The sequence below is a fragment of the Aythya marila genome (genome assembly GCF_965140915.1).
Source record: "Aythya marila genome assembly, chromosome: 1".
NCBI lineage: Eukaryota > Metazoa > Chordata > Aves > Anseriformes > Anatidae > Aythya > Aythya marila.
In genome coordinates, this window is record NC_139042.1 from 1,954,763 (window position 1) to 1,981,686 (window position 26,924).

The 26,924-nt window shown below is 41.9% G+C and overlaps 1 protein-coding gene across 1 annotated transcript in view; it reads left to right on the top strand.

Annotated features, from left to right (window-relative positions):
• FCHSD2 (FCH and double SH3 domains 2) overlaps positions 1–26,924 on the top strand; it is a 137,866-nt gene that overhangs the window by 69,865 nt on the left and 41,077 nt on the right. The window contains exons 5-8 of the mRNA XM_082751882.1: positions 276–420; positions 3,856–3,989; positions 4,675–4,729; positions 5,161–5,289. Of these exons, the coding sequence (XP_082608008.1) occupies positions 276–420; positions 3,856–3,989; positions 4,675–4,729; positions 5,161–5,289 (463 nt within the window). The remainder of the gene's footprint in view (positions 1–275; positions 421–3,855; positions 3,990–4,674; positions 4,730–5,160; positions 5,290–26,924) is intronic.

Sequence of the window (26,924 nt, forward strand, 5' to 3'; positions counted from 1 at the left end):
TGCTGCTTCCAGTAGGGTGTGTTCCATGGGAGTAATTGCCACCAAAATTAAATCAGAAAACAGGGAAAGAAGGAGAAAAGTCCTAGTTTTTGTGAAACTTTGATTAAGCTTTTATGTAAAACTGCAGATATTTGCTAGATCAGCATAAAGAATTGTGCTGTAGCTTAGTTTTAAAAGCCATTCTTTGAAGAATGTATCATTTCTATTTACACAAATCAACACATTTTCAGCAGTGCCTGACCTCCCTTTCTTCCTTCTGTGTTTCGGTACTCTAGGAGCATGTACTCAGTTTGGAAATCGCTGTTAGAAGGCACAATGCAAGTGGCCCAATCCCGCCTCAATATCTGCGAGAACTATAAAAACTTGATTTCCGAACCAGCCAGGACTGTAAGGTGCTTCAAGGAACAGCAGCTGAAAAAGGTAATTTTCCTTTCTTTGGTTAATAGAGGTGTTTTAGTAAAGCATCTGTGTACTTCATAGTCTTTTTATGTGCATGTTAAAGAAGTAAGTGGCCAGCTTGTTGGAGAGGGAACAGAGTTCTGTGCTGACATCTGACATTTAAATTGCTTTGAAATGAATGCTGTACAAAGTTGATCAAAACTACCACTGCAAGTCTAACATCACGCTGTGACAATTAGATTGAATTGGCTGGGTAGTGCCAATTGCAAGTGTTAGAATAGGTTCTGATTTTAAGAAAAAGCCTGTCTTTAACCTGAAGGAATGATTTGTGCAGTCTTTGAGATGTTGAGTGCAGGTTGTTCAGCCACATGCTGTAAAAGCATCTCAAGTCACTATTCCAAAAGCTGCTATAACAGATCTATTAATTCATGCAAAGAAAATGCTGTAGTTCGAGGAAAAAAGTAAGCATGACTTTCATTAAAAAATGTAATTGGCTGTTGCATTTTAAAGTAATTTATGCCTTAAAAGGTTTCTATCATACTGCTTAACACAGAATATGTTTGAAGTAAGATGCAATATTCCATCTGTTTCCATAAGGCAGGAAGACACTTTTTAAAAATAATCATGTATTTATGTGAAGGCTAAGTGCTCTTCGTATTTTCATCATTTTGTGTTTGTGTTCCGTGGATTTTGCTGGAGCAAGGAGAAAACCCGCTGTTTTAAGGAATAAGCATAGTTTACAAAAATTCATTACTGCACCAACCATACATTTTTGGAAGTTTTCAAAAATGATCTTTTGAAATGCTCGTTCTGTGGCTTCCATGAAGCATAAAATAAGGAGGGAAATAAAAATGCTGGTGGAACACACACTGCAAACATCTCAAATATTACTAATAGTTGTAAATATTTCTTCTGTGCGTATTACTGAGCTTTGCCTCTAGGTTTAATCTCGGGTAGGCTGAACCATGTATTCATGGTAAAAGACAAAAAGAAAAACAATTTATTTTTTTTCCAGTTTTTTGACCACATCTCGTTGCAACTTACCCCCTTCAGAGCAGTATACTGTAAAATATTTGGCTACAGACTTTTGAATAGATATTAGTGTAACATGAGCTCTCAGTTTCTCAATGAATTTTTGCATAACTCCTAGAATCATGTGCAATATTTTTTTTTTCTAGGGGAAAAATAACTTTATTAATATTGTTTGTTTATTGTCCAGGGGATTTTTTTTTTCTGTGAAGATTTCCAACAATGTATAGCATCTTTATTTGGTAAATAATTGCCAGTTATTTTTCTTCTGCTAGTTCAGAAAGTTGATGGGTTGGCAGAAGGGAGGACCACTGCTTTAAATTTGTAGAAATTATACAGAAATAAAACAATTTTTCTTCACTTTGGAATTACCAGAACATGTTGTTACTATTATCAGGGCAGTACTTCTGGTTCATAATATTCTAACAGCCATACACTTTTCTTACGAGCTGGAACAATCCTCCACCTAGTAGTAGTAATTTTCCTCCATGACAAATTAATTGTTTTATACAGTGCAATCTGTCACCCGGTCCTTTGGCTTTCCACAAAGGTAAATAATGTGTCATGCTGATCTCCATCCAGCTAAAACCTTACTAAACTTAAATTTTGGAGTCAGTGAAATACTTGTAAGGTGGAGTGCCCAACCAAAGTCAAATTTCTGCTAGGAGCAGGGTCTCCATCCACGATTGCAGTAGGTGTTGAGTGGTTATTGATGACCTGTTCTGTTTATTTTCCAGATGTTTCTGTCAGCCTTTATTTCCTTGACATGGTAGCATGTAGAAGCTTTACATCAAATTCATTTTTATGACCCTTTTTAGTACTAACTGAAACATTTGGACAATCACATCATGATTTGTTGAAAAACATTGCTAGATGGTTGGTGTCCTGGCGCGTGGGCAATAAGTGTCTTCTGTAGGCCATGTCTCGCCTCTTGAGAAAAATGATCCCCTGCCTTCACTTGGAGGCTCTTCGATGTGATGAGGAGGCTCTTCTGTGGGCAGCAGCCCACCCTCAGCCATCATCTTTCCCCTGAGGCCTTGTAAACTCATCCTGTAAGTGATGGGTGGCTTCATAGCTGGCCTTGGGAGAGAAGGCCCTGTGGTGTTCTTTCATCACGTGTCTTCAGAAAAGAGAGAATCCCAGAATCATTAGGGTTGGAAAAGCCCTCCAAGATCACCTGCTCCAACCACCCCCTACCACCAATGTCACCCCCAAGCCCTGTCCCCAGGCACCACGTCCAACCTCTCCTTGAACACCCCCAGGGACGGGGACTCCCCCACCTCCCGGGCAACCTGTCCCAAGGCCTGACCGCTCTTGCTGAGCAGAAATGTCTCCTCATTTCCCACCTGAAAGGCAAATAGAGCAGAATTGCTCTACGTGGAGGCAGGGCAACAAGAAATTATCTCTGTGAGCTCCCTCAGACAGCTTTCAGCATGTAACCAGCGTCTGCCCGAACCAAAACCCCTGAGGGGCATCCAGCCTCCTGACTATATTATTTTATTCTTCAGAGATGTAAAAGCAAACTGATCTGATGTTTCCAAAATGATCGTGTTAACAACTGGGGCTATTTGATATTTTAATTTTTTGATGCCAGCAGGAGGCTTCAGGGATCAAAACGCTGATTGATGTCGCAAAAACCCAGTCCTATTAAAATGATTTTAGGTCTCTGTCAGCTGTCCAATATATACGGGTTTTTCTACCTTTCATTTTCCTATCGTACACTCAAAGATCTCCAAAAAAGCACAGTCTTGTCCTCCACCATGAAGCTTCCCTTACGAAGCCCTATACTTAATTAATCTGCACACACGAAATAATGGTTTTAATGGGAACTCCTATGAATTTTGATCTGAGAGAGCTGGGGGTGGTGGGCCTGGGGAAGAGAAGGCCAAGAATTTGAGGATCTGTCTCTAAATATTGCCTGCAGCTTTCACTGACCACCCCTAGTCTGTATTCAAAAGTCACAAAATAGTTTAGAAAAAAAGAGGCCTTAAAATAATGTTATCAAATTGTTCTTGGTGCTACTGTACCGTTAGGTTTTCCACGGTAAATTTTGTCTTGTGTTTGAAATTTTAGAGAAGGAGAGACAAATCATTTCTGGTATCACCTCTGATAGATTGCCTTTGGATTTTTCCCCATTGTATTCCAATTATTTCTACTAATTACCTCATCAAAATCTTTCAGGACTTTTATGTTTAATTTGCGAGTTATCATTGAATTCGAGCAGTTAATACAGCACTTGAAACAAAGAAATATGGTTTTATGTTCTGATCGGCTTTAAAAGGAAGGCATGAATAATTGACCAGGAGTGACTCGGAGACCACGTAGCTCCATATAAAATTGAATGAAAAGAAGTCAAATGATGATAATGGAATTATTTACATGCAAAAGATGTTAATGCTTTGTTTCCTGTATTTTTTTTTGTTTCAGTATGTGGACCAGCTGACAAGGATCCAAGCCGAATTACAAGAGACAGTAAAAGATTTAGCTAAAGGCAAAAAGAAATATTTTGAGACTGAACAGATGGCTCAAGCAGTGCGGGAGAAAGCTGATATTGAGGCCAAGTATGTTTTTATAATAGCGTATGTATAAATAATCGCATGTGTATAAACCAGATTTTTATTTGTATTAGTTTTTACACTTGATATTAGTTTAGAAGGAAGATAATTGTTTTCGATAATCTTGTGCCATTTTTTTTAAATATGCATTTTTGTAACCATTTCAAACATGCTTTTACCCTGATAGTTTAGTACAACTTATTTAGGATAACTTCTTTAGGACAGGAGTTAAACTAGCTGCTTTAATTTAATCTTTTTGAAGGATACTGTGTGACCTAGCACTCTTTTTGCTATTAAAGGCTATTTGCTTCTCTCTCTCTTTCCAGATCTCAGATTTGGTATCAGTCCATGTGAGGGGGCGGGGGGACGGGGACACTATTTTTTATGCTCTTTGACATCTTGAAGAGGTTGATTCCCGTTGTTTCAGGAAAGCAAGCAACTCCCATGCTTTCAGTTTGGAGTTTTGCCTGTATCATTTGAGTTTGTTTCACCATTTCTTGCAAGTTTGTTCATTTCTTTATTTTAAAAAAGAAATCCTCAGTAGTGTTCTCAGATTAAGCTTAAAACTATACAAATAGAAATTTAGGCATGAAAAATGGAAGTTTTACAGAAGCGCGGTAGCCTGTTTATCCTGTATTTTTGTAGAAAAGGTACAAGGCAGTAATCTCTTCTGTTATTTTTTTTGTTTCAGGTCTAAACTTAGTCTTTTTCAGTCAAGAATAAGCTTGCAAAAGGCAAGTGTAAAGGTGAGTATAAGGAAAGTTTGCATTTATGATATAAGTGCTTTGAAGCTATTTTCTTGAGGTGTATGACCCAAGTTGTCTGGAATCTACAGATGACTGACATTTGATAAGGTACCTTGTTAGAATGAGTTATCAGATAAGAACAGACTCCTCAGCAGTCAGAGTGCAGAATTACATGAGGCCAAATTTACAAGGAAGTTATTTCTAGTCATAATTACAGCTGTTCTATAAAAATTGCATGTGAAATTGCAAACTGCATGAGAGAAAAAATTTTAAAATCCCCTTACCATTAAGAAAAATCTTAATCTGTTAATCCTTTAAAGTTTTGACTGTATTAATATATGCATGCATGCGTATTAATCTGCTCTTAATCCTTTTTTAGTCATTTAACTTCTCATTAGTACCTACCTTTTAACTTCTGTTTCTTCTCGTAGTTAAAAGCACGACGATCGGAGTGTAATTCAAAGGCTATCCATGCAAGGAATGATTATCTTCTCACTTTAGCAGCTGCTAATGCACACCAAGATCGCTATTATCAAACAGACTTAGTAAACATTATGAAGGTAAGGAAGCTAATTTACATTTTGGAGTTGAGAAGTGTGAAAATCTGGAAAGCAAAATTAATAATATGCAAAATCTTGGGGCAGCACTGTTGACTTTGTTGACTTTCACAGTGTATTGCAGTAGATGAAGGCACTGCAATGGATCTTGTGATAACATACAGATACTTGGTAACAATTGTTCAGTCCCAAAGCTAAGCAGTTGCCTTTTTTTATTTTTACTTCGTTTTTTAAACCATTTATTTATTTATTTATTATTTTTTAAAAATATACTTAAATAAAGGAATCAAGTTGGTGGACCTTAAGTTAGAGATCTTTTTGGTTCCTCAGTGCCTATCCCAAAATATTTTTTTTGTGTCTGATCAGAACATTTCTTTACGGTATAGCTAACGAAAATATAACTACTAAAGATGTCGGTTTCAAGCCATGAATTTTAGAGAATAGCAAATCAGCATTGCTGTTCTTACACATGGCAGCTTGCCACGTCAAGCTGAGTAGATGCTTGAACTCATAGGAAATGACATACTTAAAAAGTTCAAATATAATTGCTGACAGGTTTTCCACAGCATTCTAGAATTCCTTAAATGTACTCAATTCTTGTAACTTAGGATTAAATAGTTATGAATAAAGTGTAAAATCTGCAATTTCATCTATTTAAATCTGATGCAGGCTTTATGTGGTTGTGTTCCATATTTTGACATTTTCGAGGCGTATTTAAGTTTGCTGTGTACAAACTATTTCCAGGTGATGTGATCGTGGCAACTCATTAGCCTGTAATTTGCATTTAAAATTGCTTTATTGGATAACGTAGCACTTCTGTGAACTTAAACTTCAGAGTAGACTTCCTCACCTGGAACAAGGGTGGCAGGTTGGAACAAGTCAGTGTTACCAGCATGTTTTTGCGTACTCGAAGAAATCTGTTTGAAAACTATCTGTAAGAAATCTATCTATAAATCACGTTGTTCTGAAATGCAGGTAATCAAATTAGAAACTCAGGGAGCAAAACACGACCTCTGAGGGATGCTTGCGTGAAATTCCATCAGGTCTTGACTAGGTTAACTGCTCCTACGGTGGTGTGTGGATGCCTCTTCAAGAAAATCACAGGTTGTGTTGGATGTTCATTGCTCTGCCTCGTATATAAGTGCTTGGATGGCCAAAACAGATCTGGGCATCTCAAAGGCAATGCAGAGCTGATGGTCCTTGAAGCTGTGAAATGGTTGTAGAGGAAATATTCCTTATAATGTTGAAGATAAAATTATGAATAAATACTTATAAGGTAATTCTGTACTACCTGCATGGCTGGCTGTCAGCAGTTACAGCTTTTACGTGTAGGTAATGCCAGAAGTGAAATTAATATGTTCAGAACCTAAGAAATAATATGGACATTTGATTTTTTTATTAAAAAAAAAAAAAAAAGTGAAATGATGGCTGGCTCTGGTGGGTGATGGCTGCTCAATTCTCGGGCATTGGAACATAATGCCTGCAAAATGCTGCAGAGCACACCGAGTGTCTCATTTTCTCTGTATGTCCAGCTGCATTTTGTGTGTTATGAACTAGGCACAACGGGTGTCTGCGTAGAGAGCCGTGCAGGATTGTCATCTCTCTGAATTTCCCTAAGTGTTTGTCTTTTGGATGGTACAAGTTCTCTGTGCTGTGATGTTAGAAAGCCACGGATACCCCAGGCGTGTTTTTTTTTTAAGTCTGCAATAAGAAATCAGACAACAAACTGTTGAATCATTCTTGGAAGGCTGAAAAATACAGTAAGGGATAACAAAGTCATGCTGGTGCCATTCCTCTGCGTGTGTGCTGTTGTCCATAGATCTTCTGCTTACCCGGGGTCCTGTCCTAAAGCTGCTGCTGATCCGTGTTAGCTCGTGGTGGTTCCTTTACCAGGCTCCCTCTTGCCCAGTCCTTTCTTTTGTAGAACTTGTTTTGAAGTCGTTTTCAATGTGAACGGTTTTTGATATGGAAATCTCTCTGTGCAACCTATTCTCCCGTATAAATAATCGTGGTTTGCTGCAAACCTAAATTGCAAGTACTCCCATTGAGCCAAATTGCTTTGGAAGGGAAGGACAACATGCAGGGTTCTTTTTCTGCGTCTCTTTCAGATATTTGTGGCAGTTAAACCTCCTGGTCTGGTAAAGAGCTGTGTTAATAATGAAGATCTGTCAATTTGGTTTTGGCACTTTGGTGTATGAGTAAAAATCAGTGGGCGCACACAACATCCTTGCAACAAGGTCTTTTGGGGCAAGGGAGAGAGTAAGTTGAAGGCAAGGTTTCAAATTGAATGTCTGCTGAATGCATTTAGAAGAGGAGAGAAAAAAAATAATCAGGAAAATCAAGGGTAGTGTCATTGGGATCCAACTGGGCTTATCCAGTAAATTCGGATGTGAAACTGCTGAAATATGAACAACTGGGTGTAATCTGGGGCTAAAACCAATCTCAGCATCAACGGAAGTGTGCCCCAACCTCTAAAAAGGGCTTCAGGGGTGGATCATTTATCAAGAAGTCTGACTCGTGAAAGGGATCAGTACACACGTAAGTAAATGCGATATAGTGGGGCGATGAGCATGATTTCAGAAGAGGGACGGCAACTCCAAAAGCCATCTTTAAGACTCAGTAAGCCCGGGGATAAGGGTGATTCATCTGGTTCAGTGTCTCGAGTTTGCCAAGGGCTCTCAGCAGGCTTCCCACTCAGCCTCTGCTTACGTAGAAGAGGTGCGTCCTTGCAGGTAGGGCGGGGGTTTTCTCACACATCAGGACCCGATGAAGAGATACCCAAGATGTGGGATTAAAGCAAATGCCTGGGCTCTGTAATGGGAGGAGATTTGCTGGCAGGGCCCTGTTTTTCCTTTTATCCCTCCCCCTTCCAACTGAAATCCGGAGGATCCATGCTGTTTAAATGCTGAGAAAATGACTATTTTATCTAGCATCATGATTTCACAGAAATGATGTGGAAAACAAACTGAAGAAGAGCAGTGGTGGTCTGCAGGTACAGAATCGTTCTGTATAAGCAAACGTGAAGGTTACGACCAAGAAGCGTCATAAAATCTTGATGGTTTGGGATTACCAGGCAAGGAAATAGCACCTGAAATTCGCCTTAAAAAGTGAAAAGCAGTATTTAGAGATAAAATCACTGCCTACGGGATAAAGAACTCGGAGTTGCCGTTACCATTTGTGATGGAGAAGCTGGAATGAAGGATGAAGAAATGGGGACTTGACTATTATGTGATCCTAATCCCATCTCTACATAGCATCACTAGGAAAGGCGGCCTACTGAAAGGTGATTAAAACACTTTCTTTACAGCCCTGTTCCTCTTTTAGCAGTGTGACCCCAGCAGACATTACATACAGTTGTAGTGTCTAAGCCAAACGTGGCCATTTATATCTTAAGGTTGACATTTTTAAGATGTCAACCTTCTTTTTTTCACCTTCTTAATGAGTCTTTCGGCATTCGTGCTGTGTTGACCACCTTGCTACCTGGTGAGCACCTTGCTACCCTAATTTCTCCATATTTCTGTGCCTGAGCTCATATGCCTTCTGCAGGGCTGCCCGTGTGCCATGTCACATCCGTTTTCTCCATAAAATCCCCATCCCAAGGTCCCAAATCTCCATCCATTTCCAGCATTCCTGAAAAATTCAGCTCTCGCCACCCTCCCCGTTTGAAAGCAAACTGGAAGACAGCAGCCAGACTTCTTTAAGGTGGGAACATTGCGTGCAATCAGCAGCACCCTGAACACCACAGGGCTTAACGGGGTTATTTAGGGTCTGCTCTTTGAGGAGCTGTGCAGATCGGCTGATTTCATCCACGCTCTGCACCAGGTGAGCCTGAGATCCCCGGAGCACACAGCATCTACCCTGTGAGATCTGGAGGTGTGATTGCAGGACCAGTTTCATTGCTTTATTTGGAAGCGGGTTCATTGCCTCGCCTTTTCTTCGGGGCAAATGTTTTTGTATGTGGCAGAGAGATAAACTTTAAATTATTTTCAGGCTGGCTTTCAGAGTTACTCAGTAACCCGTAGGTAAATCCTTTATCTAAATAATATTCAGCATCTAAGTTGTTTAATATAACATTCAAGCTTGAAAAACAAACTGCCCCACCTCCCCTGCCCTCAAAATCTCCCTAATCCTCACCTGAAGCATCGGTTTTACAATACAGATGTTACAAATCACATGGAAAGATTAAAAAAAAAACGAAGTAATTTTGGTTCAAAGACTGATCTTACCTACCTGTTGTCTAAAAAAGTTGTTTGAAATTGAATTTAGGTATAAAATGAGAGCTGCTTGGTGTACTGTTTGGAGTGCATCAGTATGGATTTGAGCAGAGTCAAAGCTTTCCATAGTTCTTTAGATGATAAAAACTTCAGGAGTGGAAAAAGCCCTGCAGAGATGTCAGCTGCTCCTTGGCTGTGTTGCTGTGTGAGAAGGTAAAACCCGAGCTTCTTTACAAATGCCTCAAAGACCCTTTCTGTTTGTGCCCATCCTAAACAATTTCCTTGCAGGTTTTGGTTTTAATGAGGTTATTGTTTGCAATGAAAGTTGTTCTGCGTGGCTTTTGGGGACCCTGCTGCGTATGCAGGCAGCGCTCTCTTTCCTTGAAAACCTGCAATTTTCTCCTTGAAATTTATATTTATTTATTTAGCCCGTTGTGGGCCGCGTCCACCCAAAGCTGCTTGTTGCATCCCGTGCAAGATGAACTGAATGCAGACGGGGAACGGCGAGGCACACCTTGGCTTCCAGCTGCTGGTGGTGGTGGCTTTTAAGCAGTGAAATCCAGTGAAAGTTCAAGCACTGCCGAGAGGTGACAGCTCTTTAAGCAGCAAAATCAACACCTGAAGGAGAGAGGAGGGGCGGTGACGTATTTCAGCACCCGTGTCGGTTTATGTTGGCACAAGGGATTTGGGAAGCCACTGCTGGGAAAAGATAATTCGTGCTGGGCTTGAGGGTTACTCGGTGTTTGCTACAAGCCAGCACTGGTTTTGTTCGTCCTAGCTGACTCCGAAATGCTGCTGTGGTGCTGTCCTGTGACAAATGAATCACAAATTACTCCTCTGGAACAGGCAACAAATCGACGTTTCGCTTGGCAGAGCTCCTGGTGACATACAGCTCCTGATCATTCGCAGTATTTAGAGTACGGTATTTTAGTTAGCAGCGCTTTTATCTGAAGAAGAACAAAATGATTCACTCTGCTGTGGTTGTTAGTTCTGAAAAGCCATCACAAACAAAGCAGGGATGCTCCGAATGTACCAAATGCTTCCAGCACTTCTCAAAGAGCTGAGAATTACTCCTAAAATGCCATCCCACTATGCCAACTCCATCGGCAAATGAGCAGCGCAACTATTTTAGCTCTCCCTTTAGAAAAGATTTGAATCCTTTCGCTTTTTTTCCTGTAGCTCTCCTTTCTGTCCAGGATTTACATCTTGTGCCTCTTCCGCACCAGCTGCGCCACCTCCCCGGGCTGTCACAGACCTGAGATCTGTATTTTGGTATCTGGAGAGAGATTTAAAAAAAAAAAAGAAGAAGAAGAAAGAACAAAAAAGGGCCTAGGCTAAGGCATCAAAATGTTTTTTTCTGTGCCAGTTTCCTGACAAGCTGCCTGGGAGGGGCTGCCTGGTGCTGAGGCACAGGGTGCAAACCCTTTTAAGCTCAGGGTGTTTGCCTGGTGCTCAGGCTTCTGCAAGAGTTTAAACGGAGGTCAGAAGGAAGTGTAAGATGATGGCTGAAGGAAGTTCAGGCTTGTTTGATACCTGTCTTGCTCTAAACTTTATTATTACTGCGTTTCCTCTTTTACTACTCAACCCCTAAATCTTTTGTAAGTTCCTCTTGTGAACCACCTGATCATGACTTTATAACACGCTGCTGACTATGGAAAGGTCAATCAAAAAAAAAAAAAAAAGGAAGCATCATTAACATCTTAAATAATTCTTTGATTATTTTGGCGGACAGACAGAGAAGTAAAACTTAACCTGATTTCCACGTCTCGTTTTGATGTCACGAGCATCAGCCGCTCATTCCCTGGTGGCCCGCAGTGTGTGGGAGTCGCGGGGCTTGGGGCTGCACACTCAGAGGAGCAGGGTTTTTGACAGAAAGTAAAACATTTTAATGAAATAATTTATTTTGTCCCTCCGGTGTGTTTTTCAAACTCTGCTGCTTTCACTAAGGTTTCCGTTTTGATGCTTGTGCTTCAAAGCACCAAGAGTCCGCCTTGATTTTTTTTTCAGAGCTGTTTGTAATGATGGAGTTGGTCGTCAGCAGAGCTTCGTGGCTGATGCCAGAAGCTAAAAACCTTTATAGCTAAACGATTTTTAAGGATCCTCACTGCTACCGTAGGGTATTAAAACAAAAAAAAAGGCCCCGAAACAGCGACAATCAAATGTGATATCAATGTTGTGGGAGTGCCTGCAGACAGTGATGCACTTTTATGAACAACTTTGGGGAAAAAAAAACTCAATATAGTAGCAAGCAGTGAGAGCAGGTATTTCTAACTAATATTTTTCTGTGCTTTTTTTAAATTTTCATACCCTAGTGCAGTCGTTTTTGCAGACTGAATTAGAGGAATGGTGTCAAAAGGGAGCGTGGCTCACCGTTTCTTTCCTCCGTGGTTTCAGTTAGGTTTTTCTGTATTGTTATGAATCTCTGTTGCCTTTTCTGGCTTTTCTGTACTTTCCAGCTTGCTTGCTATGAGGAAGTCGTTCAACTTGGCTCTTGTTCTTGACCCGAGTTCCAGCGGTGATGCGGCAGGTTGAAATAGAAACTTAATTTTATGTAATTTCCCTTGGCCAAACACATCTCGCATGGATGACGGCACCGAGACATGTTACAGCATCGCTTTTTTAAGCCAGGAGAGCAGTTTTTAGAAACACAGGTGACGTTTCCCTTTCTCACATCTCTGCCTGTCATTAGGTACTGTCTAAAAAGGATCCGAGAGAGGAAGAAATCGGTCTGGCTTCGGGGGTATGAGCTGGCAGTCACAAGGACTGAGATGGGTAGAGCAAGGGAGCACCCAGAGTGAGCACAGTGCCTGCAGCACATGACGAAGACGCTGAGAAAACCAGGATTGCTCAGCCTAAGAAATGACAGGGACATCTAACAATTTCCATGTTTTGCAGCTACCTGTGTGAGGAAGACCAAGCCAGGCTTCGGAGGCGTGCAGTGGTGGGACGGAGGGCCGTAGACCAGTAGGAACATGGAAAATTGTGATTAAATACAAGGAAAAAGGTTTCCCGTGAAGGTGGTCAAATGCAGGAACAGGGACCCAGGACAGGGAGGAGTGTCTCACCGTGGAGACATCTAAAACTTGACTGGAAGCACCCTTGAGCAACCTGATCTGTTTGGCCCCACGTTGAGCAGAGGTTGGGCTGGTATCTCCCTTCCAATCTAAATTACTCCATGATTCTCTTGAGGAAGATCTTCTCCTGGAAGATCTGCTCAAGAAAACAGAGCTTCCAGCCTCCGTTTTCTCTGCCACTGACTGGAATATCCATGTGAGCACACAGCGTTTGGATAGTCGTCTTTTGACGAGCGTTTTCTTCATTAAGTGGTGTTGGGAGGTTTTGTGGAGCCGAGCTGCCAGCTGTGTTTGCAGCATGGCCATCCACCACTTCGATGGAGCACTTTAAGCCATCACGTAAAACCAACGCAAACACAAACCCCAAATGTTGCTTAGGCAAATGAGAATCAGCTGCAGCTAGTGGTATTAGTAGAAATGACCCAGGATTGAGGCCTTGGTGGTTTTCATTTAATAATTTGGTTTTAAACCCAGAAATTAATAGGGTATGTGTGCCAAATGGTGCTTCGCTCTGGTGGCTCTCTTTGACTTTAAATTGACATTACTTGTTAAGCTGACGTTGGCTTTAAGTTGACGTGTTTAAGAAGGTCTTAAATGGTCTCAGGAATGTTACCCTAGCAGTGGCCGGGCAGTTTGTGCCCCGAATAAATGAGAACATTTCCATCAGTATCTCTGCAGACTCCAGAGCTAGTCGAACCGACGTTATCGCTCTCAAGAAATCCCTCTACGTATACATTATTGTTCTGTGCTTTTTAGAATGATTTAGAAGCGCCCAGGGAACTATTTGCTTTTCTAAAGCATTTCTGATGTCAGCAGAGGTTTCGGGTTTCTTCTATAAATCTCTTCTACAAATTTAGCACTCGTTGTTCTCCTCGGGTCTCGTAAGGCTCCCGTTAAAAGTCAGAGGGAATTTATGCAAGTGAAAGAGCTATTGTTCCACTTCCTGCTCTTGTCAGCTGCAAGCCACAAATATTTTGTAATTACAATTAAGCCAGCCGTAGATTGCCTTATCACCAGTATCAGATGGGCACGGTCACTTTCCTGTGAAGACAGCCAGCGACTGAGCGTTGCTTTCACGTGTTTGCTCCTATGAATGGGGATGAATAAGGGGGGCAGCTGCACTTTGGGGTAGGAGCGATCCCAAAGATGCCAACTGGGGCTTTGCAGCGTCTGCTGCCACGCTGATTTCCCTTCCAAGGGCATCAGTCTGTGTGCGTGTGCGCTCGTTAAACCTCGGGGAAATGAATTCCGTTAATGAGAGGCTGGGATGTGATTACGCAGCCACGGAAATTGGTGAATAATTAATGCAAAATGGTGCGTGCTTATTTAGGCTTTCCCTTAGGTGCTCCTACATCACACCTCCCCGTAGTCACTCTTGCTCCCTTGGAGACCAGGAGCTCCAGATAACTCTTGGATATGTGCTAAAAGCAGTTTTGAGCATTGGTATTCTGGCTGATGGAGAGGAAACATTAACAAGGATGACTTCCCAACAGAAGGCCACTCCTGGAGGAGATTTTGGCAAAACCACAAGCAAATGAAGTTTACCTACAGCAAGAGGTACTGCTCGTAAATGTTCTGGTAGCATCCACTATCTTCAATTTAAAATCCACCACTCGCCCCCTGGAATATCACGTTACCTCACACACAGCGTTTCCAAGGTGGCTCAAGACAAAGAGTGGGTGTGGAGCGGACCTGTTCCTGTTTTCCAGATGAAAAACTGAGTAATGGTCACATTTGCCTGACGGCAGCTGTCTCACCTCGTGTTTTAACCACGAGTCTCAATTCCTTCTTCAAGCATTTGGGCAGAAGGGGCTGTTTATTTCCAGGGGGCTCAGCATCCATCCGTGGTCTAATATCTAAACCAAGACAATTTATTTCAGTATGTTAAACAAATTTCAGTATGTTAAACAAATAATCTCACATGGCATAATAAAACTCTTTCTTGACAACACAATGACTTGTCCCATAGTTTTTCTTTGGCCAGATAACAGAAATAACGTTAGGAAAAGGCTTGATTGCAAAACACGTGGTGTGATTTCACAGATGCTCGTGAAAGGTATTTCCTGCCCAGGAGGCTGCGCAGAAGCCACGGATGGTTTATGCAAGAAAATAACAGGAGCACTGAATGGGAGTGACTTGGAAATGGGAAGAAATAAAGAGAAAAGAGATGCAGTCGGTGATGAAGGATGGACGTAAGGCGGTAGAGCAAGGAAGACAACTGGAAAGTGATCCATTGCGGATGGCTGCCTGGGAAGAGGCAGTGTTTCCTATTTTGTCCATTATTATTTTGTCTTTTCCAGATTTGATGGAGAAGCAGAGCTCAGGCTAGGAGGTTTTTGTGGCAAACGTCGTAAAGCTAGCCGTTGGGAACAGGAAATGAAAGTTTGCCAGCTCATTTCAAAGCCACGCTGCGATGCAATGAGAACAGCTCCTGGAGCCCCTCGCTGTGCCAGAAACCAGCCCGTGTGCCTGGGCCAGGCTCAGGAAACACCTGGCGTGCTCTGGTTGGGACCCAGGTGGGGCTACGGCTGAAATTTTTAACTAGAAACATGTTTTTAAGAAGTCTTTCGTCTTTCAGAAGCCATGGAGACAGACGCCCCGAACAGATCATTCGCGGGGTTGTGTTTGCTTGTGGGTTTATTTTTTGTTTTGTTCTTAGCAACTCAGGATTCACTTCAAGAACTGAAAACATTTCTGGCTGTTATCACTTACAGCCACCTAACGTTTCTGGGGGTTATCTGGAATTTACACCTATTTAAGCTGAACCTACTTGAAAAGCTCCTGGACTATTTTTAAAATTGAATGCACGTGTACAGATTTTGCCCTCTTCAATAACGAGATGTTACTGCCTTAAACTGTAAGGTTACCAAAACCCTCTGCTCATAACTTCAGTCCTGAAAATGTTCGGATGCTCAGTTGGATGATTTGAAGTGAAATCCAGAGTTTTAGGGGGATAATTGCTGCCTGGCCAGAAATGAATGTCCAGGTGTCCCAGCAACATAACCACCGTAGTTTGCAAATTAAAAGTGGTCGTCTGGGTGTGTCAGAGCTGATGGCAAAGATCAGCTGGTTTTAATCCTCTGCCAAAGCCTCTAGGGATGGTAGGAAGTCTTAAAAAGTGTTTGAAGCTTAATCTTGATACAAGTTAAAAAAAAGTTATTGGAAAAAATAGCTTTTAATCTGTTATCGTTCTGCCTCTTGCAAATAAGCAGGACCACGCACCACTCCATCTAGCCCACGGACAGGCATTAGGAGGCAAGAAATTCCCGTTTAACGTTTCCTAATAGCCACTGGAAAGCCGGCTGGGATCACTCAGGGGAGGTGGAGTGTTAATCCTGCAATATGATTTGTCTGGCTACCTGCTAGTTTTCGTAACACAAACCAATTCCCATCTGTTCAAGCTGTCATCTCTGCTAAAAGGGCTTTCTAACGAGGACAAATCCCCTTTTCCTGAAAGGGAGGCAAATATGGAACCATGGAATATCCCGAGTTGGAAGGGACCTACAAGGATCATCGAGTCCAGCTCCTGCCTACCCCAAAATTCAGACCGCACGAATTCCTTGGCAGTCGATTGCTGGATGCTGGATGACCAAAAGGTGCTGAACGAGGGTCTTATTTAGTAGTTCATCCAACGAAGCACTAAATTAACTGGTTATGGGATTCTGGTTGTAATTAAAAGACAGAATATCCATCCATCTGGCGGGATAGCCAGCGTTGCTCGGCATTAAGGTGAAAACCTCGTTCGCCACGAGTCCTGCCTGCTGTGTGCATGTTTCCTTCCCCCTCGGTGACAGCAGCATTCAGAGAGGCTTCCTGGAGGTATCAGGCTCTGAGCAGCAGCACCCTCAGCTGGAACCTTGTGCAAGTCCAAGGGCACCTCAAAACCTGCGGGGAAGTTTCATCAATTAGGAAGTTTCATCAATTATTTCATCAATAATTTAATTTCCCTTGTCTCAAAGCTACGGGAGCACAAAAACTGTCCTGGAAAAACAAAAACAAAAACAAAAACAACACACACATGGCTGAAGATATTGGGATATTGGAAGAAAAATTGTTTGCTTGGAATCAGAATCATGACAATATCCCGATCTGTGGTTGTCTGAGTTTATTCGAAGGAGCTGCTTTTGAAGTATAAAAGCAGTTGCGTGGGGATACGCAGGAAACAGGTTTCCAGTTGAAGCCCATGAATATCAGGAAAAAAATAATTTTAACTGCTCTCGTTGATTAAATTGTTCAATGTTTTCTATTAGATTTCAGGTATAATGATGTAATTTAATAGACGAAAGATCAATTTAATAAATTTACAAGGTATGAAGCCCTAGGAAGAAGGTGGATAAAAGGAAGAGGACAAACCTGAGCGAGAAGCATCTTTATGCAGAGGACAACGACTTCAGAGTTATTTGTGAAAATGTCTTTGCCCAAATCATTTAACATATCAGAATAGTTGACCTGCTCCTGTCATTCCTCGCCCTTCTCAGGGGGCGTTCGCTGAGTAGGATTATCGCAGGGGATTTTTTTATGGTGGATTCAAGAATCTTTAACAGCAACGCCCAGCAGTGACCCAAAGAAAGCCAAAAGCTGCCAGGTTTTTGGTGCAGAGCTTATTAATAATGGAGAAAGCTCGAGCTGTAGTCGTAGCTGTGCAGACAGTCTGCTGTGAGCCATCATCCGAGGCTCTTGACCTCCCTTCATCCTTTCTTTTCTATTTAAACTTTAAATTATACAAGCAGAGCCGTCTCTTCCTCTGAGATTTAAACATTTCTGGCTGCGTATGGTAGTTAGGACACCGAAACAGTATTATTATGAAATAATCACCCTTTTTAACATAGGGCTGAGCCTTCAACTTCCACGGAGCGTGCAGCACTGTTGAAATAAGTCTGGAAAGAAGCTGACTGTAATGAAATTACGTTTGTGAAATGATGCTAGGGGAGTATAAGGCATTTAGGGGATTCCAACGAGGCCACGCTTGGAGCTGATTTAATTAAAAGATAGCCTAACAACACCGGGTCCTATTTTGTTCGTTTTTCTTTTGATTTTTGTTACCCGTCACGATCGTGTATCCAACAGTGGAAGCTTTGGAGAAGAACAGCAGCTTCTGGAGAAAACGGTACAACCACATCCAGACTTGTTTGGGAATGCTGCTTGCCCTGCTTGCTTTGTGTCGGCGCATCTATTGCAAAGGCACAGCCCTTGCACAATATTTTTAATTGCAGACTTGAGACTAAAATTCTCTCTCCTCACCCACCACGAAGGAGAAATCCTTAGCACGATTCCCCCGTGACCAGACCAGAACGGACTCCGAAAAGTAATAAAGCCTAATTGGCACGTGGAATTCCCAAGAGGTTTTTGGGAACCATGGATTAATCTTTCATGCTGCAGTGCAGCTGTTACACCTTTGGCATAGTGCTGTGATGTTGTTTTGTTTTGTTTTTTTTTTTTCCTTTATTGTTCGGGATGATTTCCTTCATTGTTCTACGCTTCTATAATTATTGCAGTAATCACGCTGCCGTGACTCAGAGCCGCTGGCCTTTTAAGAACATGCTGCATATTTGTGGACATTACAAGGATTCCTAAAAATAGTTCTGCTTGTTTTAGACCTCAAATTTTCCTATGATTGGTAAAGGGTATCTACTAATCTTTTTTAGGAATGGTCACTATAAGAAATATGCCGTATGAAATGAACGTGCATATGCTATGTGCTTATGAAATGGGCTTTTCATACTGGTTAATTAATTGATATTTTATCATAAAATGCAAAAAATAAGTTGGAAAGTGCCATCGTTATTCTGAAAACACCCGTTGTGTTGTGGGACAGACAGTGCAATGTTAAATTTTAGGACCTTGTAACCGCTGGTTATGTCTATTTGGCGTGATAAGAATCTGAAATGTTCAGTAATAGATTAAATTTATTGAAATATCTTTTATTTTTTCGTATTACCATCGCAGAAATTATTCTGAAAGCATCTTTTGGGAAGCCTGTGCAGTGAATAGTTTGCTGTAAGTGACAGGTAACTTTAAACCTGTGTTCAAGGGAAGAAAAAAGCACGCATGGAAGTGATAAATCCAAAGAGCAGTTGGGAGCAACAGCCATTGTTGGAGCAGAAAAGGTTTTGTTCTAACAGATTTATTTAAAGAAGTGAATGAAAAGCAAGCTGGATAAAACTTTAATTGCGTTAAGTGCAGGTAAAATGATAATAAAGAAACTGATTGAGAAAGATACAAAACTGAACAAAAGCTGAAAACAAAACAGATCGTTAAAAAATGGAAGGATGCAAGGAAAAAAGTAAAAACTCAGAAGGAAGGCATATCATCAGTATTTTTTTCCCACTTCTGTATGCATTTTATCTGCCAAAAGAGTATTTTTTAACTATTAAGAACGAGAGGATTTGGTATGCAATGCATTTTCACCTGCATGTTTGTGTGAATTTAAGGTTTCTGTTCCTTAGTCTACGCTCTTGTAGAACATAAACGATTTTGAGACGTAACTAGAGCTTTTATGGGGACGAGCAGGTAAATCCACACCTTGGACATGGTGGAAAGGGAAATAAGGGAAATTTTCAAGAGCTTTCTTGGAGATTGGTCTTTGTGTGATCAAGTCTTGCAGGACCAAAGACTCATCGAGGATCTTGTCCATCGCTGAGCAGAGTACATTTCCTCCAGCTACCTTCTAACCGAGTGAAGGATGAAGTCTGTAACACCGAGCCATAATTCACTGCAGGATTTATTTCCCCTCCGAAGGACAAATAAAACCAGCAGCACGTGGTGAGCGTTGGGCATAGCCCGTACTACTACACAAATACAACTCCACAGTTGTTCGGCAGTCGTGGTGATGCTGTGGGCAGCGTAAGAATACTCAAATAGCAGAAATCCACAGCAAAATGCTGAAATTAAATCCACAATTTTCAAGCCTAAAGGAAGCCAAACGTCACTGGCAGGAGCACTATGGAGTGTCTTCAGATACTGAGATAATGCGACGGTGATGGTCCACCACAAAGCCTTTTTCCGAGTGTTGGATTCAATCCAGATTTTTTTTATTCCAAGAACAAGGAAGTACAAAAGCAACCAGTGCAACTTTCTGAAAATTGGCCGTGTCAGAAGGATTGGCGTTTATCTCTGTGCTGTGAAAGACAAATAGGTCCAAGAAGTCTTCAGAGATGATACGTACACACTTTTGGGAAAAAAGCAGGTGCATTTCTAGATTACAAAAAATCTCTTTTCATCTTTTCACCTTCCTTTTTTTTTTTTTTAAAGCCTTATAAAGTAGAATTTAAGATCTGGTTTTCCAATTTCATGCCCGTCTTACATCAGGGTGTTCCCACCATCTGAAGAGGAATTATTCTTGGGCCCTTACGTGTTAATTTAATGCCATCTTCATCAGGTAACTCATGGCCATCTGCCTCACGGGGCAGAGACTTGCGGAGGAGATTTGCTTCGGTGTTCCCCACAAGTGACCACCACGGGGCACTGTCATGTGGGCTGGTGCCTAGCAGTACTCCATATTATCATTAATTTAGCTTATATTTGTCTTAAAAGGACTTTCTGTGGCTTGGGGAAGGGTTACGGCCATGTGTCGGTGGCTGTTTCGTGTTTTTTCTCTGCTCAAAGCAGACTTTGGTGAACAATGACCCTGCCCAAATTGTAAAGGAACAAAACGACGTGCGGGCCAATTGTCAAGTGACTAATGAGGCCGAACAAAGAACTTGCAAACAAGCCCCAAACTATTGACACTGGAAAACAGAAAGCTCTGGGGTAAGGGAAAGTGCAAAGCCTGCTCACGAGCTGAAAGGCGAGCCAACAGCCTCTGGTGTCCTCTCGTGTTTGTTGTTCCCATGTCGGCCGTGCTGAAAGTTCCCCCTGGAGCTTGGGGGAAAAGAGGAGAAAGCTCAGATATAATTTCTGCTGCCTTTGTTTGTTCATACATAGGCACATTACACCTCTTGCTGTCTTTTTTGTCGTGTTCTCCTACATTTTTAGCCTGCATGATTTATTTGCCAGCTTTTTTTTCGTTGTTTTACTGCTCCTGAGCAGGGTGGGTTTGTCTCAGTGCCTCCCTGGGATATCTTCTGCTTCCTTGTTCATAGCTGGCTGCGTGAGGACGTGCTCCTGAAGAAGAGAAAGTGATAATGCAGGGTGTGGATTGAAGAAGGGAAAAAAAAAAAGAGGAGATAAAAAAGAAAAAAGAAAAGAAAGAAAAAAGAGAGGAAAGGAAAAAGAAAAGAAAGAAAAAAGAAAAGAAAGAAAAAAAGAAAAGAAAGAAAAAAGAAAAGGAAAAAAAAAAGAAGAAAGGAAAAAGAAAAGAAAGAAAACAAGAAAAGAAAGGAAAAAGAAAAGAAAGAAAAAAGAAAAGATAAAAAAAGATAAAAAATGATTAAAGGATTAAAAAAAAAAGAAAAAAGAAAAGGGGAAAAAAGATTAAAAAGGAAAAAAAAGATAAAAAATAAAGAGAAAAAAAAAGAAACACAAGCAACTAATTAACTTGACAGCAACAACACAGCAAGACAGTTATAAAAACTCCTTTCACTATTTTCTGGGAAACCGCAGGCAGTGCAGAAGGCAGACGGGTGGCGGAGGAGCCTTCGGCAGGGACCAGCTCCTGAGTTGTTCCTCTGCTGTGAGCTTGCTGGGCCCAAAACTCCTTCATTTTAAGGAGATCTGAGCCAGTCAGCAGCTGGGCAGGTAGGAGAGTTTGCTCTAAAGGGCTAGTAAAGTAGAAAAGTCTGCAGGTTATAAAGGCCGTGCTGCAGTTCTGTGTTTTTGTGTTGTTTTTTGTTTTTTATGGACCTGCTAAATTGCAGAAGTTCATGGAGCAGACTGGCTGGGATGCATCGCTGAGAGTGGTTTGGACCTGGACATGACCTTGAGGCATGCCTAGCACTGCAGCAGCCGTGGATGTGCAAGAATATCCTGGAAAATGGAGAATTTCTATGGAATTAGCTTAGCACCATCTTTTAATGGATGCAAACTGCTGCGTAACTCGAACTTCTGACTTCAGAGAGCTGAACCTAGAGGGCCCTTGCTCCTTGTAGGCTGGAGAAATCCAGCACAAACTTTCTGAGCCAGCCCAGGGGTAGGTTTTTGTCATCTGCTTTCTTTCCAGCAGGCCCTGACACGTACGTTTTAGCAGAAAAGGAGGATTTTTTATCAAATGGAGAGCCTGTAAAGGGCAGGATGGTCTCTTTTAAATCAGACTTCAGGCTTCGAAATCCTGAGCAGAGCAGACCCGGTGCAGTAGTTCCTCCGGGATTGCTCTGATGGGGTAAAAAGAAGGGAGCTCACACGAGCTTTGCATCATCAGCTACGTGGTTGCTGCAGGCAGGCTGTTCGGGGCCGCTTACACGGCTTTGATCTCGGCTTTTTGTTGGTAATTTACAGCCAGAAGTCGTGTTTTGTCGACAAGCACTCGCTTTACTTTCATGTTCGGGTGTCTCGATGGCAAAGAAGTGACAAATGCTGGAAGGAGGAACTCGGCGAGATAACGGCTGGAAGAAAACACGCAGGAGGAGAAAGAGATGCCTGGAATAAACCCCGGGCAGGAACAGCAGTCAGCGTTTTTAAGGGAAAATCGCTGCGGAATGGCACTTTTAACCAAAAAGGACGAGGTTTGCCTGACCTTCCTTCCTTTCTGTCCCAAGGTCCCTGGGAAAGGCTGCGTGCCCCTGCTCAGAGCTGCTGAGTCCGCCAAAGCCAGCTGATGCCTGCTCTTGGCTTTGCTCCCCATGAGCTTAGAAGGATTTTTAAGATACCCTGGCCTTTGTTGTCAAATAAGCCGAGGTCCATCGCCATGCTTGGGTTAAAATGCCCCCAAACCATCCTTATTTTTAACCCCTGGGAGACAAAAGGATGCTGAAACTGGTGTTTTAATAGCAACAATGACTTAACTATTCCCTAATTACTGCACGTAACCAGCTTTTCCTTTCCATTTCCCCTTTTGACCACAAAGCTCTGATGTCTGATCATTTTTTCTATATAATTTTCTCTCTCTGGAGTCCCGTTTGCCCAGCTCATTTGGCTGAAAATGCCCAAACTGCACCGTCCGTGAGACCCCACTTCTTAATGGATTATGGGCGTAAGTTTTAAAGACAAATACCCAAAAATCTGGACTCAGCTTTTGTGCTATGTCATTTGGATTATTTTTTTTAATGTTAAGTATTAAGAGATTGATAATAACATTGAGGAAAATACAGGAATTAAAAATAGTCCCCGTTCTTAATGGGCTACAGGTTGTTTTCAGAACAAAACCTCAGGGACGGACAAAACACGGCTTCCGCTGTGAACGAGGATAGGGTGGTATAAGAATTTAATTCTTAATTCTTTATTCCTAAAATAGATGGAAGAAGGCATCTGTGATACGGATCTCCCTTACTGCTTCGGGGTTTTGCTGTGATTACCAAAAGGAAATGAGGTCACGTTGCCCTGATGCAACAGCATTGAGTGAGCAGCTAACGGGAAGACTTATCGCTCCCCCAGCACAATGATTTGGGGGCAGTTCATTGAAAACTTCTCCTTATCTTCCCCTTTTCAGCCTGGAGGCAGGGTGGGGCAGGGGCAGGGCTAATTTTGGTCTCTTACCTCCACCCAGGCAAGGAAATGCTTCGCCTTCACCATCAGCCGCCGGCTTCCCAGCTTCTTGGGAAGCTGGGTTGGGGTCTGAAAAGGGTTTGGGGTTTGGTGCCCTCGTTTAAAAACACAAATCTCTTTAGGCAGCTGCCAGAGGTGATTCGGAAAGCCCAGATACTTAGAGCCCAGGTGATTTAGAGGTGTTGTGTGAAGCAGGGAGGCTCTGTGGTCTTTTGAAGGTCCAGACTTTGGTGCCTGGTGGGTTCAAGTCTCTAAATTTAGTTGATTTAGTTGACCGTGTGAGTACCGACTGTAAAAATATCGTCCAAAGCTCCAGCACATCTTAGCAGTTTCTCCCTGAGACAATCATGACTTTTTAGGAGGAATATTTGGGAAATAGAGGTGGGATGGGAGACCTGCGTTGGTGCCTTAGCACGACGTTGATCTATGTTGGGCACGGGTCAAATCCAACACGTTTTTGAGGGGGATTTTGGAAAGAATTAATCTTTTAAAATAAAAATACACAGTATTTTAGCTTGTCCCCCATCTACTCCCAGGAACCGAGGGGCTCTGATAATATTTCTGGTGTGTGTTTTAGCGTTGAAGTGGTGGTTTTTAAAGGAAGGAGACTTGTAGGTGTTGAAGTTGCATGAATGAACAAGATACGCTCGACACGCTGTCATTTCTCCATAATTCATTGCGTGTCATCTGTGCTTAAAAACAACAGCCAAAAGGCAGCCAAATGCACTAACAACACTTGAAATAGCTTTGTTCAAATCTTTGTTTTTGACGAAGTCTTTGTAGTAGCTGGAATGATGAAAGCCGGAGCATCTGCCAAGTTCCTAAAAGGTTTAATGCAATCTCTTGAAATAAGAAAACCTCAAACTGAGAAATTTTGGTACTAGAAAAATTATTTTCAAAGTGTCTTACATGGGCGCTTTATGCTGAAACCAGAAAAAAATTTCTCTCCCCATTATTTTATTCCATTGATCTGAATTAGCAGTACAGGATTTATTAAATATTTATTATTAAATATTTATTTAATATTTAATATTATTATTTAATTTGTTTTTGTATTCATTACCTGTGTTTACAGTTTCCGTTTTTCCCAATCTTAATTTTAACCATTATCTGCTTGGTCTCAGGTGGAGAAGTAATTTTGCACCTTTCGTACAATTCCACTGAAAAGAAATTACAGCACAAAAAACATTTCTGTCTTTTCGTTGGAAATTGTAATTCTGTGTTGCTTAACTTCACATTATCTTCGTTGTAATGTGAAACGCCTTTAAAGAAATTACTAATTTCCTTTTTTTGGTTGGAAAAAAAAAAACTCTTCCACGGATTTTTTTTTTTTCGGGCTGATTTTAATACAGTGAGTGATTTAGCATTCAGCTGAGATTCAGCGGGAGAACAAAAGCCATTGTAGTGTAATAACGCGTGAGGGTTTGGAGGCTTTTTTTTCAGTTTCCTCTTGGAGTTGTGCGATCAGCAAGTCTGAAAAGACGATTTATTTCAATCCTCAGCGGCGACGGGTGGTGGTTTGGGGCAGCCTGCGTGCACGTAAAAGAGGTTCAGGCTGGGTACTACGAAATCCCACGGGGATGTTCGTTTGCATTGTATAGCTCAGCAAAGTCAAACCTTTTGTTTTAGCGTGACAATATCCAGCTTGATGTAAGAATTACCGTTTTATAGGAGGATAGGTAAATTATCACTGAAAGCAACTTGTAACCAACCATCTCTCTAATCCACTACCTGATGGGATTGTCATCTTTCCCTACAACCACGTTTGCACATCCTGAGTGTTTTTAGCACTTACTTTTTTTTTTTGTTAGCTTACTTGGCCGACAAAAGTGACCACGTTGTGCTGCATCGACTTCAATAACTCCGATTCTGGCAGCTCTCCTCAGTATTTAAGAACTTCATCATATTGAAACGGCTTTTAATTAATGGAAGGAGGGCTGTGAGGCAGTTTTCCCATGCTGACAGATTTGTGTGCTTGCTAAAATTCAGCCACGCTTCTCCCTTGTCTTCCTTATGTACCCTCTACATCAATTTTGGGGAATATTCCGGCGTTTTAGCACAAAACTTCAGGGTGCTTGCAAGAGGTGTGGGTAAAAACGAAGTTAATGTTTTGTGTCCTTTTATATTTCTAGACCTGCAGAGCACAGCTGGGGATTATCAAGCGAATTCCTAAGGAGCTGTAGGTAGCAGTCACAGGGAGTAAACAGGTGCTGAGATGGGATTTGCCTCCCCAAGGTAGACGTGTAAATCCAAACCTGGGTGCTGTGTGCGGTCAGTGCAGGGGAAGAGGCACTTATCATGCAGTATTTCCTCTTCCCTCTATCAGCCATCAACCTTAGAATAAGAAAAATCACACCAACCTCTCTCCAGTGGCTGTAGAAAGGACCCGGAGCAACAAACCCGAATCCAGACCCCTGCATCGGGGCAGGCTGCAGCTAAATGCCACGAATCCCTCCTGCTGGGTCCGACATAAAAAGAACATATGGGCTCGATATGAGAGCTGGGGGGGAGCTCTGAAATAGTCACTTGTTTGGATTGTGAACCACTGTTTATAGCAGACTGGAATAAAAATCACAGCTGCTTTGCAAACTGAGCATTTATAACTGCCTTGCCAACTTGCAACTTATTTACATTTATTAGTCGAGTCGCAATCCAGCCCGCTGTTTGATCCGAAAAGCTTTGGGAACAGATACATGGGATCATAAAAGCCTGCAGGCTCCGTTTGGGGGGAATTTTAGGATTGCCACCATCAGAGCACGACCCATCCTCAGCAACTTTACACATCATTTATAGTCTCCAAAAATGCAAGGCAGTTTTGGGGACCACGTGTACTTGGTATGAAAATAAACGCCCTTGAAATGGGAGAGCAACTTTGGTGTTTGCAGAAGTAAGACACGGAAGATTTTAATGTTATAAAAAAAGTTTAACATCATCAAAACATGCAGGGTGTCAAAATCCTGGGCCTTACAGCTGCGTGCTGCGAGAGAAGTCTTCCAGTAGAGCTGTGCGTGTAGGCAAGACCTGATGCTGTGTATGCATCTCATTGTCTGCTTTTTATGGATTTGTGCTTGTGAATTTCTTGATGTTTTTGTCTTGTGACTGTTCCGGCCATAAACTCACTTTACATAATTCATTTTAAAAGAAATTTTAAAAAAATAGCCGTGCTTCAGAGCGTATTTAGTGGAATATAGGTAGTGCTGCCATCACCTGTGAGAGCCTGGAGGCCAAGATGCTGCCTGGTGCTGGTAGAGAAATCCTCGTGTTCCTGCTGGCCTGGCGTGCCCCCAGGCTGGTTTGTTTTCCTACAGCCCTCATTTCGCAGGAGGGGATTTGTTTGGGATGAGAGGCGGGTTTAATGCTGACGGTGGGAGCTACAACTCAGCCTGGGCTAGAAGGTGCTGAGCTTCACGCTCAGTAGCAGATTTTGAGCAGATTCGGAGCAGATTTTGTCCATTTTCCGTCTCTTAGCCTCATCTTAAAATGTGGGTTTGATTTTGTAGGGACAGAAGCTATTTCTTAAGGTTTTCACAACTTCACCTTATTTTTTCCCCCTTGACTTCCAAACGATTTAAATAACCAAGCGCGATTTTATTTAGAAATGCACCCTCGAATCAGTTGAAATCGGGTCCATTCCATGACCTTATATGACTTTAATGCTGACTTTAATGCTGACTTTAAACAACATCTGTGACACTTGGGTGAAATTATTGGCTTCTTGCTAAGCAGCACGTGCTTGTAGAGAACCTGCACTGAACTTTTTGCATAACCTCGG